The 16372-nt window shown below is 43.0% G+C and overlaps 1 protein-coding gene across 4 annotated transcripts in view; it reads left to right on the forward strand.

Moving 5' to 3' along the window:
- The window catches only part of sorl1 (sortilin-related receptor, L(DLR class) A repeats containing), a 134684-nt gene that overhangs the window by 84104 nt on the left and 34208 nt on the right, over positions 1–16372 (forward strand). For all 4 annotated transcript variants that reach the window (XR_007425247.1, XR_007425249.1, XR_007425248.1 and 1 more), the window contains exons 15-20: positions 6806–6934; positions 8351–8436; positions 10880–11052; positions 12900–13031; positions 13131–13222; positions 14147–14393. Coding sequence is in view for 1 of the 4 variants with exons in the window: in XM_022674963.2 (XP_022530684.2) it covers positions 6806–6934; positions 8351–8436; positions 10880–11052; positions 12900–13031; positions 13131–13222; positions 14147–14393 (859 nt within the window). In the remaining 3 variants the exon portion in view is untranslated. The remainder of the gene's footprint in view (positions 1–6805; positions 6935–8350; positions 8437–10879; positions 11053–12899; positions 13032–13130; positions 13223–14146; positions 14394–16372) is intronic.

Below are 16372 nucleotides of genomic sequence, written 5' to 3' on the forward strand. Positions count from 1 at the left end.
TGCCTCCTGACCGCCAGAGGGCGGCTTAGCCTAGTGGATATTCCCTTGGGCACAGCAATGGACCGAGCAATTATACCAAAAAAAGCATGTGACCCACCCCTACAAGGGGCCGTCACACCCACCTATCTTCCTCTTTTTCCTCTCGCGCTTGGACCGTTCACAGCTCACGGAGCTGCAGAATTCTGCCCTCACGAGCTGTTTCGTTATTGGATTTACTGGATTCTACTGGATTTCGGATTTACTCGTTTTCACTCCTGAGAACTAGCGTGGCCCGGGCGGTGAGTATTGCGGTGACCCCGCTTGCCCGGGTTCGCTGAGTGTTAGTGCACCTTACCTGCACTCGCTCGCCACGGCCTACTGCATCGCTGGTCCAATACCGCGTGCGTATTACTCCCGTCCGCCGTGGATCCTCTGTGTGCACCGCCTGCTATGGAGCCTATTGCCTGTCGAGCGTGCTTCGCGCCGCTGCAGCCAGACGACCCGCACACCCTGTGCCCCTCCTGCCTCGGGGTCTCTCACCTCCGTGAAGCTCTGTCTGACCCTTGCGTGCATTGTGCGACAATTCCCTTCGCCTCACGCCAACACCGGCTTGCGTCCGTCCTTATTAACGACGACGCCATGCTCTCCTCCTCGGGTTCCTCGATGGTGAAAACAGGAACTAAGCGCTCTTCTTCGCGACCTGCGGACGAGCCAGCACCAAAAAGGAAGGCAGGTGCTCTACGTTCACGCCTGGACCGCTTGGAAGCTCTCGTTACTCAGCTTCAGAGTCACCAGCTGCCCGCTGCCCTCCAGCTCGGCGCTGAGACCGCCGACTCCGAGCCCGTGGAGGATGATGATGATTTACTCTCCACTGCAGCCACGGATAGCCTCTTTACTTCAGGCAATGCTGCTGACTACACTGGACGGGCTGTTTCCCTCCCACGATCGCCCCTCTCTGCAGCGGGCTCTCCTCTCGGCTCCGGCTCGGTTGTGGATGATGGAAGTGCGTTGGAGGACACTTCTCCCCTCCCAACTATGGTTCGCGCTACTCTGGCTCGGCTTGGCTCCGCTCCAGCACAGCCTAATCCCAGCTCCAGTGCTTACTTTAAGCTAACCGCGGCGGATAGCCCCGCTCTCATTCCTCCTTGCAGCGCATTTGTGGGAGAGCTCCAGTCAGCCTTTTTGGCTGCAGCTTCGCGATCTCGACCTTCTTCCCTGGCTCGGTCGTTTTGGAACATGTCCGACGCGGCTCAGTACGGACTGGATCGTATCCCTCCAGTGGAGCCTTCGGTCGCCTCCCTGGTTGTTTCTCCTGACGAAGCGCTGCGTTCTGATGTCCGATGCCCAAGCAAGGCATGCAGACGCACTGATGAAGGTATCGCTAAAGCATACAATCACGCAGCGCGCATTGGCCGGCTGGATAATACTGTTTCTCATCTCCTTTTGGAAATGGAGTCTTCACCTCAGCTGGTAGATATGCCTTCTGCCTTTAGAGGTGCTCTGCAGACTGTTCTACATGGAATGGGATTCCTGACACAGGAGTTAGGCAGTCTTATGGCTAGCCTTGTGAGATTACGCCGTCATTTGTGGCTTTCTCAAGCGCCGTTGTCTGATGCGTGCAGAACCGCGCTCCGGGATCTCCCGTTAATGCCCGGCCAGTTATTCGGACCGGCGGCCACAGAGGCTTTGGAGCGCCGAGCTCGTATGACCGAGACGCGACAGCAGCAGCCGAAATCACATCGCTCTGAGCGTGTGTTTACACGCCCGCGTTCAGTTCTTCCACAGGCTCGCTCTGATCAGATCAGGCGTATGCCAACTCAGGCGAATAGGCGATCTCCCCCTCGGATCTCTGGACACTTTCGCCGCCCTCCAGCTCCCCATCGGCGCCCCCCCGCTGGAACGAAAGGACCGCGCGCTTCGCGCTGACGAGCAGGGGCAGCCAGTGGGTGTTTTCACGGACTCTCAGCTGGCTGCGTGGTCCGTAGCTTCCACGGATCGCTGGGTTCTTTCGACCCTGAGTTACGGGTATCGGCTCCAGTTCAGGAGTCGACCCCCGCGAGTCGCACGTTTGATTCAGACACGTGTAAAAAGTTCAGTTCATGTAAACACTCTTCAGGAGGAAATATGTGCTCTTATTGCAAAACGTGCCATAGAGGAGGTGAAATGTCCCGTGTTTTTTCAGGGACACTGCTCCAAATATTTTCTAGTGCCGAAAAAAGACGGCGGCTTCCGCCCGATTCTGGATTTGAGGGGGATGAACCGACACCTCAAACGATTCACTTTCAAAATGATTCGTCCCGTGGATGTGCTCCAGGTGATTCAGCCAAACGAGTGGTTCACCACTCTGGATTTAAAGGACGCATATTTCCACATTCCCATAGCAGCTGTACACAGGCGTTTTCTCCGCTTTGCCTTTCAGAACCGAACTTATCAGTACCGGGTTCTTCCGTTCGGGCTTTCGCTAGCTCCGAGGGTCTTTACCAGATGCATGGCGGCGGCGTTATCTCCGCTGACTCGCGCTGGAATGAAGATCTTGCCGTACCTGGACGACTGGCTGATCTGTTCACTCTCGCGGGAGCAAGCGATGGCAGATCTCAAAGTGTTGCGATCTCACGTAGCAGGGCTGGGGCTTTCCATCAACCTGGAGAAAAGCTCCCTCTGCCCGAGTCAGTCTGTTCAGTTCATAGGCATGAACTTAGACTCGCGAGCAATGAGAGCATCTCTGACGACACAGCGTGTGGTGAGTATTCTGAGATTACTCTCCAGAGTTCACGTGGGCCGCTGCGTCCGCTACAGTCACCTGTTACGTCTGCTGGGAATGTTCACAGCGGCTGTGTGCATTTTGCCGCTCGGTTTGCTGGAACTGCGACCGTTTCAGATCTGGATGAATCATTTGGGGCTCGATCCGATCCGTCACAAACACAGGCTGGTGCTGATCGATCGGGGGTGCGAGGAGGCTCTCGCCCCGTGGAGGCGCCGCTCTTTTCTCATGGCGGGGGTACCGCTGGGGGTCGTGGCATCACGTCGGGAGATAATCACCACCGACGCATCTCTCACGGGTTGGGGTGCTGTATGGCAACGCAGCGCTGTGCAGGGTTCTTGGAGTTTTCACCGAGCCCAGGACCACATAAACCTCCTCGAGCTGAGAGCGGTTTATTTGGCACTCCAGCATTTTCTGCCACAACTCCAGGGTCGTCATGTTCTTGTTCGTTCAGACAATATGACAGTTGTTTACAACATAAACCACCAAGGTTGTACTCGTTCCCTGCCTGCTCTGCGTCTGGCACGCAGCATCCTCACCTGGGCAAATCACAGGCTGGCATCGCTGCGGGCGATTCATCTTGCTGGGACCCTCAATCTGACTGCGGATTTTCTCTCAAGGCAGAGGTTGGACCCGGGCGAGTGGTGCTTACACCCGGATGTGGTGCGTCAAATATGGGATCGTTATGCCATGGCTGCGGTCGATCTTTTTGCGAGTGCGACCACCACACATTGCCAGCGATGGTTCTCTCGCATGGACGAAGAGAGAGCGATGGGGACAGACGCGTTGGCACACGAATGGCCACGCTGCCTTTTATATGCCTTTCCCCCAATTCCGCTTCTTTTGAGCGTCCTGCTCCGAATTCAACAGTGCAGACACAGTGTCCTGCTGGTAGCTCCACAGTGGCCTGCCAGACCCTGGTTTCCTCTGCTTCACTGCCTACTCAGCAGCGAGCCCTGGCCACTTCCTGTGAGGAGGGACCTTCTCTCACAGATGGGGGGGCGACTGTGGCACCCGTGTCCGGAACGCCTCCAGCTCTGGGTGTGGCCTCTGGGCCCCCTGATGTTTTAATGGCTTGTTCTGCCTCTGTGAAATACACTGTGGAGAATGCCAGAGCTCAGTCTACCCGTCTCTTATATGGTAACCGTTGGAAGCTGTTTTCTGATTGGTGCACTAAGTTCAGGGTTTCTCCTGTGCACTGTGATATTCCTGTAGTGCTGGATTTCCTCCAGCATCTGTTTGATGCGGGTAGGGCACCTTCCACATTGAAAGTTTATGTCGCTGCCATATCGGCCCGTCATGTGGACATTAATGGATCATCCTTAGGTTCTCACAAACTGATCTGTGGCTTTCTTAAGGGTGCTAGGCGCCTAAGGCCTGTCAGGACCCCGCGCTGCCCTCAGTGGGATTTACTTTGTGTTTTAAGCCTCTTAAAGTGTGCTCCCTTTGAACCTCTATCACAAACGGGTGTTAAATGGGTTTCACTCAAAACTGCCTTTCTCTTAGCTGTTGCCTCAGCAAGACGTGTCAGTGAGCTGCATGCACTTTCAGTTAGTGCTGCTTGTTTACGTTGGTGGCCTGATTGTTCCGGTGTCACATTGTGGCCTAATCCTGTGTTTCTGCCAAAGGTTCTGGAATCATCTTTTGTTAACCAGTCTATTGCTCTGTCTGCGTTTCAGGACGAGCTTGTGGATCAGCCTTCAGTTCTGTGCCCTGTTCGTGCACTCAGGCAATATGTTTCAGCTACGGAACCTCTTCGTTCCACTGATCAACTTTTTGTGTGTTTTGGTGGCCGCACAGTGGGTGGGCCACTCTCTAAACAGGGTCTCTCACACTGGGTGGTAAGAGTCATCAGGATGGCGTATGATGCAGCTGGTATCACGTTACCTGCATCTGTGACATGCCACTCCACTCGTGCAGTTTCCACATCCTGGGCGGTACTTCGGGGTGTTCCCCTGTCAGAGGTGTGCTCAGCCGCGACCTGGTCGTCTCCTTGCACTTTTTCGAGGTTCTACCGGCTGAATGTGGCTGCGCAAATGGATCTGGCCTCATCCGTGCTCTCAGCCAAGAATCTGCCATTGGATGTGCTGCCCTCGTGACAAAGTTGGTATGCGTCATCCACTAGGCTAAGCCGCCCTCTGGCGGTCAGGAGGCATGAAATAGAACGCTAGTTACGAATGTAACTGTGGTTCTATGAATGCTGGATGACCGCCAGAGTCTGTCGTCACTCGGTCAGTCCGCGGGTTGCGCGAGAAGTTGTTCCGAGGAAGATAGGTGGGTGTGACGGCCCCTTGTAGGGGTGGGTCACATGCTTTTTTTGGTATAATTGCTCGGTCCATTGCTGTGCCCAAGGGAATATCCACTAGGCTAAGCCGCCCTCTGGCGGTCATCCAGCATTCATAGAACCACAGTTACATTCGTAACTAGCGTTTCAGTGGTCTACTGGTGGCTCAGTGTTTTTAGATCCATGTTATTGATCACAGGGTTGTGCTGTAGCATGGCTTCCCCAGTGGCCCAGCACATTCTTTCTAATGGTGCTTTATTACTGCATGGTATTTACACTGCTCTAAAATCTGCAGTTTACTCCTTTTCTGAATGATTATTTAATCAATATTATCCTTATGTTTAGCTTGATTGTCCAATCAGTTCTAAAAAATAAAATATCCTTAAAAAGCTCATTTATTTCAGTAATTCAGTTGAAAATGTGAAACTCATATATTATATAAATGTATTAAACACAGAGTGATCTAATTTAAGTGTTTATTTATTTTATTGTTGATGATTTTGGCTTACAGACAATGAAAACCCTTTAAAAATCAGTGTCTAAATCAGAAAATTAGAATTAAAAAAAAAAGGAAAATTAGCAAAGTCCTGCTGGAAAATGAAATCTGCGTCTCCATAAAAGGTGTCAGCAGATGGAAGCAGAGTTTTTTATTCCTGATTAATTGATTTTTCAATCTGGAAAGAAAACCTTCTCTGCCTAGAAACAGATGGGGGGAAACCCAATGGTCCATTCTGGTTTACAGCATCGTTATCTGAATGTTCAGTACATTGTGTGCCTTATTTACACCATGTATTTTGTTACTTATTGTTCTTACTGTTCCTATTGTCCTGTTACATGCAAAGGTTCTGTTCCTGTTTAATTGGGGCTCAACTTATTTCCATTTTTGCTAATATCTAAAGCTAAAAACAGGAAGATTACTTCATTTATAGGCATTGTCACACTTTTGTTTAAGGTATATAAGTGTTCTATTAGGAGGAGGTGACTGTGTGCTCACTCTTTTTCTGAATCTCATTTCATTTCTTGCTTAAAATATTTTCTTTTGATACTTTGTACAAATATGTGTAACTTTGGGTTCAGTCGTTTGTCAGTTTCTTCCACATTTTTCTATTAGGGATAAATGTTACCCAGAACCAGGTACATTTTAGTACATGCTTACTTGTGGTTTGGAGTGAGTGAATTTGGACTAAAATGTTATGGGATATGTTATTGCATATTTGTTATATGGCATATTTGTAAAACCAACAGTCGAGCAGTGTTTTTTGCACTATAATGCATTCAAAATCCTTAAACTTTCCTAAAAATTGTCAGTGTGCCTTATAATCCGGTGTTCTTTATGTATGAATTCTACCAGTCAGGTTGTAAGTAGCCTGCTGCTAAGCGCAGCTAGCACTGCTGGGGCAGCATTAGCATTAGCATCAGGAGAGAAATCTGTGTAGGTTAACATTTTGTAATAATTACAGTTTTGTTAATTTAACTTATCTTAGCTTTAAAGTTCTCATCCCCCAGCGGCGAGATCTGGTGAATTAGGAATGAAACATGGCGACACCCATGTTCCTTACTAGTGTCACATCATCGTTATGTATGAAAATAAACCACAAAATAGATGTTCGTTGATTAATACTGTATTATTCAGTGGGAAAAACATTTTTTTCTCCTTAATTGTACACATATCAGCTCATATCTGAAGTTTCTGCAGAATTAATAAACTGTGCTTTGCTTGACTGGATAGATTATCATTATTTTTTAACATTTCTGATTTTTTAATTTTTTTTTTCCCCCAGTGATTACGGCTTCATGCTGACGGAAGACCTGTCTTTGCAAGTTTGCGTCCCTGATCCAGAGTTTTTAGGCAACCTGTATGCCCCTCCTGTGCCCTGCCCGGTGGGCACGACCTACCGCCGCAGCAAAGGGTGAGAAACATTAGCGAGGCTGTAACGGTTCTGTCGTCTCAGCGGCGGTAATGTCCTTTACAGCTTCAGGCAGGAAGCAGAGCATCAGTAGTCCATCAGCAGCTGCGGTTATTAGATCTGCCTGCACGCTGCCATGCTGCATCGCTCACTGCTGATTACCTGCAGCGGCTACGGGCGTGAAATTTATTACACCTGTTTATTTAAATTGGGATTTGATCAAAGATCAATAAATATACAGCTCTGGAAAAAAAATAATAAACCACTTCAATTTCTGAATCAGTTTCTCTGATTTTGCTATTTATAGGTTTATATTTCAGTAAAATGATCATTGTTGTTTTATTCTATAAACTACAGACAACATTTTTTAGAGCATTTATTTGCAGAAAAAATGAGAAATGTCTGAAATAACAAAAAAAAAAAAATCAGAAATCAATATTTGGTGGAATAACCCTGGTTTTTAATCACAGTTTTTCTCATGCATCTTGGCATCATGTTCTCCTCCACCAGTCTTACACACTGCTTTTGGATAACTTTATGCTGCTTTACTCCTGGTGCAAAAATTCAAGCTTGGTTTATGATCATGGTTTGTGATCGTCATCTTCCTCTTGATTTTATTCTAGAGCTTTTCAATTTGGTAAAATAAAACATAAAAAACTAAAAAAAAACTGTCATTTAGAAAATTTATTTGCAGAAATTGAGAAATTGCTGAAATAACAAAAAAGAGCTTTCAGACCTCAAATAATGGAAAGAAAAAAGTTCATATTCATATTCACATTTTAAGAGTTCAGAAATCAATATTTGGTCGAATAACCCTGGTTATTAATCAGTTTTAATGCATCATGTTCTCCACCAGTCTTACACACTGCTTTTGGATAACTCCTGGTGCAAACATTCTTCAGTTTGGTTTGATGGCTTGTGATCATCCATCTTCCTCTTGATTATATTCCAGAGGTTTTCAATTTGGTAAAATCAAAGAAACTCATCATTTTTAGGTGTTTTTTTTTTATTTTATTCCAGAGCTGTATGTCTTATTATACATTAATGGTTGCTATATATCTGTGGTGTGTATGCAAATTTTCCCAATACAATATATAAGCATAGGATGAGGCTTAATTTAATAAATAAACAAATTAAATTAAACGATATTATTCATATAGTGATGTATATAGGTGTCTGATGGTGACTTTAAGGGTTCACCAGTAGTACGTAGTACTTGTAACATCTGTGCAATAGTGAGAAAGACAACATGATGTCATTTCAGGGCAGAGAATGCATTGTTCTGGAACAATAGCACCCCCTAGTGTCCAAACGTGGGAAACAATTGTCAAGGATAAGCTCATAATTGCTTATAATCACTAAATACATTCATAAAGAGCACATTTTCTCTGACTGCAGTTGTGTTTTGTGTGATGACAGGTACAGGAAGGTGCCTGGGGACAGCTGCAGTGGTGGAGATGTGGAAGCCAGGCTGGATGGAGAGATGCTGCCGTGTCCTGTTGGAGGTCAGAATCTCTGCATTGGCTCTGTTCCACTGATCATGCTTCTCTCTGTGAGCTTTAAAAGCTCAGGCTTTAAAAAATAAGAGCTGCCTGCTAAATATTGACATAATTAACCTCCTCACTCTTTAAAATAAAGGTTCTGAAGGGTTATATTTAACCCTCCTGTTATGTTAAGGGTCAGATTGACCCGTCTTAAAGTTTGAAGATCTACAAAAAATATAGTTAAAAGTCTTTGTTCAGTATGAAACTTTCTCTGCTTGCCTTAATTAGTGTAATCAACATATAATATGAAAATGGTTCATCTCAAATATTTGCAACAAACACCCCCTGCAAGAACTAAAACTAGAACTAAATTACAATGTTTCAATGTTATGCAAAACTACTCTTTTATATGTTGGTCTTAAGTAATAAAAAGTAATAAAGTAGGGAAACATAAAAAAAGGTTGAAAATGTATTTTTTTAATGAAAAAAGAGTGAATTATCCTAATTGAACCATTACCTGTTATCTGTAAGAAACACTATTGCTCTAAATATTTATTATACCAATAATAATTAGCAATGGGACACCACTGCTGATTCTGACAAATGAACATAATAGGAGGGTTAACATTTGCAAAAAATGAGAAATAATGCTAAGAAAATCTCAGAAATTAATATTTGGTGGAATAATCCTGTTTTTTAATCACAGTTTTTTCATGCATCTTGGCATCATGTTCTCCTCCACCAGTCTTACACACTACTTTTGGATAACTTTATGCTGCTTTACTCCTGATGCAAAAATGGCTTTTGATCATCCATGTTTCTTTTGATTATATTCCAGAGGTTTTCAATTTGGTAAAATCAAAGGAACTCATCATTTTTAAGTGGTATCTTATTTTTTTCCAGAGCTGTATGTTAATTTTTTTAATCACAAACCTGTAGTTTATGAGTTTGTAAACTTTAAGCAGTTTCCAAAGAGCATGTGAATGTTTTCTCTGTTTATTACACACTTATTATTATTGTTTGAATCGTCACCAGGTCATTATCAGAACCTGCAGTACTCAGTCAGTCTGCTGCGTAGTGAATGGGCCCTGTATTAAAGCACTCTGGTCTGGTTCTGGCTCTGGCTCTGCAGGTCGGCTCCTGTCTGCCCCCTGAGATAACACTCTCTCACACTGTGAGGAGGCTGGGCAGGTGATGGAGTGCCTCTCTGATAGCTCGTTCAGCAGGTGTTCTCTGACCCGCAGAGGAGAGATAAGACATTACCCTCACTGCCCTCTCCCTCATTCAACCCCCAGACAAACCTTTACCTGAATAAGCAGCACCTCAGTTTACAGGTTGCATATACAGCACTGGAATAAATAAGAACCCACTTAAAAATGATGAGTTTCTTAGATTAGAATTTACCAAATTGAAAACCTCTGTAATATAATCAAGAGGAAGATAAATGATCACAAACCATCAAACCACCAAACTGAACTGCTTGAATGTATTTTTGCACCAGGAGTAAAGCAGCATAAAGTTATCCAAAAGCAGTGTGTAAGACTGGTGGAGGAGAAGAACATGATGCCAAGATGCATGAAAAAACTGTGATTAAAAAAAACATGGTTATTCAACCAAATATTGATTTCTGAACTCTTAAAACTTCATGAATATAAATTTAATTGTTTTCTTTGCTTTATTTGAGGTCTGAAAGTTCTGCATCTTTTTTGTTATTTCAGCCATTTCTCATTTTCTGCAAATAAATGCTCTAAATTACAATATTATAATATTTTTATTTGGAATTTGGGAGAAATGATGTCTGTAGTTTATAGAATAAAACAACAATGTTCATTTTACTCAAACATAAACCTATAAATAGCAAAAACATATTTATTCATTTGAATTTTAGATATATAGAAATCTTTACTTTACTAAGATTTGCTTTTGATTAAAACTGCAATGTAATGGTTTTATTGAGATATGTGCATTTACATACTCATGATTTTTTAGTCATGTATGAGTTAGGAATAGGCAATATGGCCTTAAAATATATAAGATAGATATAAAACAATATTTTAGGGTATTTTTGCAGTAACAATATTTTTTTTGATTAGACAAATGAACAAATGTTAATGCATGTTAGTTTTATTTAAAAATTAGTACAACAGTTTCAAACATGAAATAGAAACAAATTCTCTATGTATTCTGTTTCTATTTCTGCCTATTTTTTTAGCATCATAATGTAACGCAAAATGTATTTTTACCAAAAAAGTTAAAGTAGTGCTTTATCCCGATATAATGATTATTTTATTTTTGTCATCATGTCATATATTATAATAATATTTTTGATTCCATTACAATATGGTACACCCCTAATGCCAATGTAAATACAGTTTGACATGCAGAAGAATATATTTTATATTTTTACCTGAATGCAGTGTTGATTTATTTACATATTTGTGTGTGTGTGTGTGTTCTCCTGCAGAGAGTAATGAGTTTATTCTCTATGCGGTGAGGAACTCCATCCACCGGTATGATCTTGCCACTGGTGCTGACCAGCCGCTGCCTCTCTCTGGGCTCCACGAGGCGGTGGCTCTGGACTTCGATTACGAGAAGAACTGCCTCTACTGGGCCGACATTTCACTGGATACTATTCAGGTACGGGCAGATCTTTTATCAGACAGATGAAGTTCTGTGATGTGCTTTAATTGGCTCTGCAGTTAAACCCCCTGTCTCTGTGTGTGTTTCTGTGTGTGTCTCTGTGTGTCTCTCTGTGTGTCTCTGTGTGTGTCTCTGTGTGTGTCTCTGTGTGTGTCTCTGTGTGTGTCTCTGTGTGTGTGTCTCTGTGTGTGTCTCTGTGTGTGTCTCTGTGTGTGTGTCTATGTGTGTGTCTCTGTGTGTGTGTCTATCTGTGTGTCTTTGTGTCTCTGTGTGTGTCTCTGTGTGTGTCTCTGTGTGTCTCTCTGTGTGTGTCTCTGTGTGTGTCTCTGTGTGTGTGTCTCTGTGTGTGTCTCTGTGTGTGTCTCTGTGTGTGTCTCTGTGTGTGTCTGTGTGTGTCTCTCTGTGTGTCTTTGTGTCTCTGTGTGTGTCTCTGTGTGTGTCTCTGTGTGTCTCTCTGTGTGTCTCTCTGTGTGTCTCTCTGTGTGTCTCTCTGTGTCTCTGTGTGTGTCTCTGTGTGTGTCTCTGTGTGTGTGTCTGTGTGTGTCTCTCTGTGTGTCTTTGTGTCTCTGTGTGTGTCTCTGTGTGTGTCTCTGTGTGTGTGTCTGTGTGTGTCTCTCTGTGTGTCTTTGTGTCTCTGTGTGTGTCTCTGTGTGTGTCGCTGTGTGTCTGTGTGTCTCTCTGTGTGTCTCTCTGTGTGTCTCTCTGTGTGTCTCTCTGTGTGTCTCTCTGTGTCTCTGTGTGTGTCTCTGTGTGTGTCTCTGTGTGTGTGTCTCTGTGTGTGTCTCTGTGTGTGTGTCTCTGTGTGTGTCTCTGTGTGTGTGTCTATGTGTGTGTCTCTGTGTGTGTGTCTATCTGTGTGTCTTTGTGTCTCTGTGTGTGTCTCTGTGTGTGTCTCTGTGTGTCTCTCTGTGTGTGTCTCTGTGTGTGTCTCTGTGTGTGTCTCTGTGTGTGTGTCTGTGTGTGTCTCTGTGTGTGTCTCTGTGTGTGTCTCTGTGTGTGTCTCTGTGTGTGTGTCTGTGTGTGTCTGTGTGTGTCTCTCTGTGTGTCTTTGTGTCTCTGTGTGTGTCTCTGTGTGTCTCTCTGTGTGTCTCTCTGTGTGTCTCTCTGTGTGTCTCTCTGTGTGTCTCTCTGTGTCTCTGTGTGTGTCTCTGTGTGTGTCTCTGTGTGTGTGTCTGTGTGTGTCTCTCTGTGTGTCTTTGTGTCTCTGTGTGTGTCTCTGTGTGTGTCTCTGTGTGTGTGTCTGTGTGTGTCTCTCTGTGTGTCTTTGTGTCTCTGTGTGTGTCTCTGTGTGTGTCGCTGTGTGTCTGTGTGTCTCTCTGTGTGTCTCTCTGTGTGTCTCTCTGTGTCTCTCTGTGTGTGTCTCTCTGTGTGTGTCTCTCTGTGTGTGTCTCTCTGTGTGTCTCTCTGTGTGTCTCTCTGTGTGTGTCTCTGTGTGTGTCGCTGTGTGTCGCGCTGTGTGTCTCTGGGTGTCTCTCTGTGTCTCTCTGTGTGTCTCTCTGTGTGTCTCTCTCTGTGTCTCTCTGTGTGTCTCTCTGTGTGTCTCTGTGTGTGTCTCTGTGTGTGTCTCTCTGTGTGTGTCTCTCTGTGTGTTTCTCTCTGTGTGTTTCTCTCTGTGTGTGTCTCTCTGTGTGTGTCTCTCTGTGTGTGTCTCTCTGGGTGTGTCTCTCTGGGTGTCTCTCTGGGTGTGTCTCTGGGTGTGTCTCTGGGTGTGTCTCTGGGTGTGTCTCTGGGTGTGTCTCTCTGTGTGTCTCTCTGTGTGTCTCTGGGTGTGTCTCTGGGTGTGTCTCTGGGTGTCTCTCTGGGTGTGTCTCTGTGTGTCTCTGTGTGTCTCTGTGTTTCTGTAGAGGCTCTGTTTGAACGGCAGCACCGGGCAGGAAGTGATCATTAGGAAAGACCTTCAGAACGTGGAGGCTCTGACCTTTGACCCCATCAGCAGACTGCTGTACTGGGTGGACGCTGGTGCTCAGAAGATTGAGGTAAAGCTGGCCTGAATGGGTAGACTGATACTGAAGTGATTCTGCTGAAGTTAATCTGTTTCAGATATTATTACAAGCCACCGTCTTCTTTATGTTCAGGTATCAAACTCTGACGGAGATCTGAGACGCACTCTGGTGAACTCCTCAGTGCTGGAGCATCCTCGAGCTCTGGCCTTATTATCTGGAGAGAGGTACAGTATCATTTAGGTTTTACTGGGTTTTAATCAGTCAACCAATTAACCAATCAGCCAATCAACCAACCAATCAATCAAGCTTTTACAGATTAAAAGGGATTGAAAACATTTAGAAAAGAAATTAGAAATAATAAGAAAATAAATAAAAGAAATACACATTTTAAGTACGTATTTAATATAGATATAAAATAAAATGTATATAAAAAATAGGAAAATCTAAATAAAGACCATAAAAAAAATTGACACATAAAAATAAAAGTATTTGTAAACTATAAAATAATAATAAAAGTAAAATAAAATGATAAGAATGATAAGACATGATCAAATTAATAATAATGGACTAAGAACAAAAGAATATATAAGAATGTATTAATATTAAAAACATAAAAATATGTAGTATATTGTTGTATCGTTGTATGACTACAGTTTAAAACTACAAATTTATTCTTTGTTGCCATTAAATTTTATATTTTTACATTATTAGTATTATAAATAAACATTTAACTATTTGTTTATGGTAGAACAAATAAAAAAAAGCTGTCTGGGGAAAAAAATAAAGCATAGTTTTAGTATAAGTACACTAATAGTCTCACATTTTTACATTTTTAGACCTTAATAACCAAAAATGCTAAACTTCAAATCCTCACATCCATACTTGAAAGTTTAGTAAAAAGCCTTCCCTGGAGAGTAGAGGCAGTTATTAAAAAAAACATACAAACAAAAAAATAATAACTTTTTTTATTTTATTTCTTAGATTTTTGGAGAAGAGACAATGAATATTTTGTTCAGATATTGTACATAATTAATGTTCTGATTTAGTGGATCAGGATTTATTAAATAGAAATGTTTTTTTTTTCTGCTATATTTACTGCCATATTTATCTGAAATATTAGTTAATGAATGTTGTGTTGTCTCCTGTAGTCTGATGTTCTGGACGGACTGGGGGGATCAGGCAGCGGGGGTGTACCGCAGCTGGATGGATGGCTCTAATGTGGAGCGTATTGTATCAGACGGTGTTCGATGGCCGAATGGCATCACGGCTGATGATCACTGGCTGTACTGGACTGAGGCGTACGGGGACCGTATTGAGAGAGCTGATTTCAGAGGGGGGCAGCGCACTGTGCTGATGGAGGGTCTGCCTCATCCCTACGCTATAGCGGTCTTTAAGGTAGGTTAACCTACTCCTCAAATACACCTGTGATAAAGGTAATCTTATAAAGGTAATTTATTTATAGTAGACATGCTGTACATCAACCCTAATGTATGATCCAAAGGATGTAACCAGGTTTAACCCTTGTGTGGTGTTCGGGGTCTGTGGGACCCGTTTTCCTTTTTTATCAAATGATACAAAAAATATATATTTTTTTCTAACTCAAACTCATTGGCATTGGCTCATTTTTTGTGAAAAACATATATCAAAACACATTTTCGATAAACACACACTGTACACCCCAACCCCCCATACACACACATTTATATTACATACAGTATGTTTGGCCAAGGGCTAATAAACATTGCTTCATTTGTATATTTGAAAATAAACTAATTTTCTACTCATATCTTGAGTTTAATTCATTTTCTTTTACATTTTATTAAAAAACTAATAAAAAAAGAGTAGCACTTTTTGAAAGAAATGTAACATAAGAAAGGTAAAGGGCAAATATTAACCATGTAAGCTGTTTATATTGCTTGCAATTTAGGTGAAGCGAGCATGTGTAAAGCATTTTAATGTAAAATTGCTTAATTTTGCTGAATTAAATACAAGTAACAAAGTAAACGAGTAACAAAAATATAAACACCACACAAGGGTTAAACCAAACTCTACTCTAGCACCTTCTTTTAGCATTGCCATATTTTTGCTATGGGAACCCATGTGGTTGCTGTGGTTTCCCAGATGACTGGTGTGGGTTGCTTATTGGTTGCTAAATGGGTTCTTTACTGTTGCCGGGTAATTCATATTGTTTTTGTGGGGTTACTAGGGGGTTGCTGTAATTTTTAGATTATTGCTGTAGTTTTTCTTGGTTGTTGTAGTGTTGCTAGTATGTTGCTGTGCAATTTGTATTGAATTCAATGTGTTTTTTGGGTGTTTCCAAGTGGTTGCTGTGGTTAGATTATTGCTATAGTTTTGTAGGATTTATCCCGAAGGAAATTTAGTATGCTAGTATGTTGCTGGGCAGTTCGTATTGAATTCAGTGTGTTTTTATGGTGTTTCTAGGTGGTTGCTGTGATTTTAGATTATTGCTGTAGTGTTTCTAAGTTTCTTTTCATTGTTTTTAGAGTCGGTTTCTATTGTGTTTTTGCTATGTGGATGAGATTTTATTGTTAGATCTTTCTTATTGGATCTTATTGTATTCTAATTGCTTTTGACGTTGCTAGGTGGTTGCCACGTGGTTGCTACAGTATTTCTGAGTGGTTGCTGTGGTATGCCAGATTATTCCTAGGGTGTTAATAAGTGGTTGCTATGGTGTGCTATATAATTTTATGCTGTGGTATGTGATTGCTGTGATTTTTAAAAGATCGTTGTAGATTTGTTTGGATGTTGCTTGATGGGTGGTACAGTATAGTGTAGCAAGGTGATTGCTAGTTGTTGCTGTGGTATCCCAGATGACTTTCTAGGGGGTGGCTAAATGGTTGCTAGATGACAACTGTAGAGTTGCAGTGTGGTTGCTAGGGTGTTGCTAAGAAGTTTTTAGTTGCAAAGAGGTTTTGGACGATTGCTGTAGTTTTACTAAGTGGTTGCTAGATGGTTTCTGTTATGTCCGCAGTGTAGGTTATTGCTGTTGGATCCCAGGTGGTTTTACGGTGTCGCTAGGTGGTTGCTAAGGGTGCGTTCACATTATAAGCCACATTGCTCAAATTCCAGATTTGGTTATCCTCATATGTGGAGCATCTTTTGCTGGAGTGGAGAGTAAACAGCTGGTCTGAAGTTCATGCTCAGGTCCAGGAGGTGAAGAAAGGACAGGTGGTTTGCTTTTGCTGTTTTTAAAAGCTATAGCTGCACAGCTGCACCAAGAGATGTGTGGATACGAGAGAGAAGCACATAGCTCTAATGCTAAGACGCATGAATTCAGATTTGACCGTTCACATTCATGTCGCATGTCCATGGATTAGATACGTATCTGATTTAGGACCACAAATCTGATTTGA

This window comes from Astyanax mexicanus, chromosome 18 (genome assembly GCF_023375975.1).
Source record: "Astyanax mexicanus isolate ESR-SI-001 chromosome 18, AstMex3_surface, whole genome shotgun sequence".
Classification (NCBI taxonomy): domain Eukaryota; kingdom Metazoa; phylum Chordata; class Actinopteri; order Characiformes; family Acestrorhamphidae; genus Astyanax; species Astyanax mexicanus.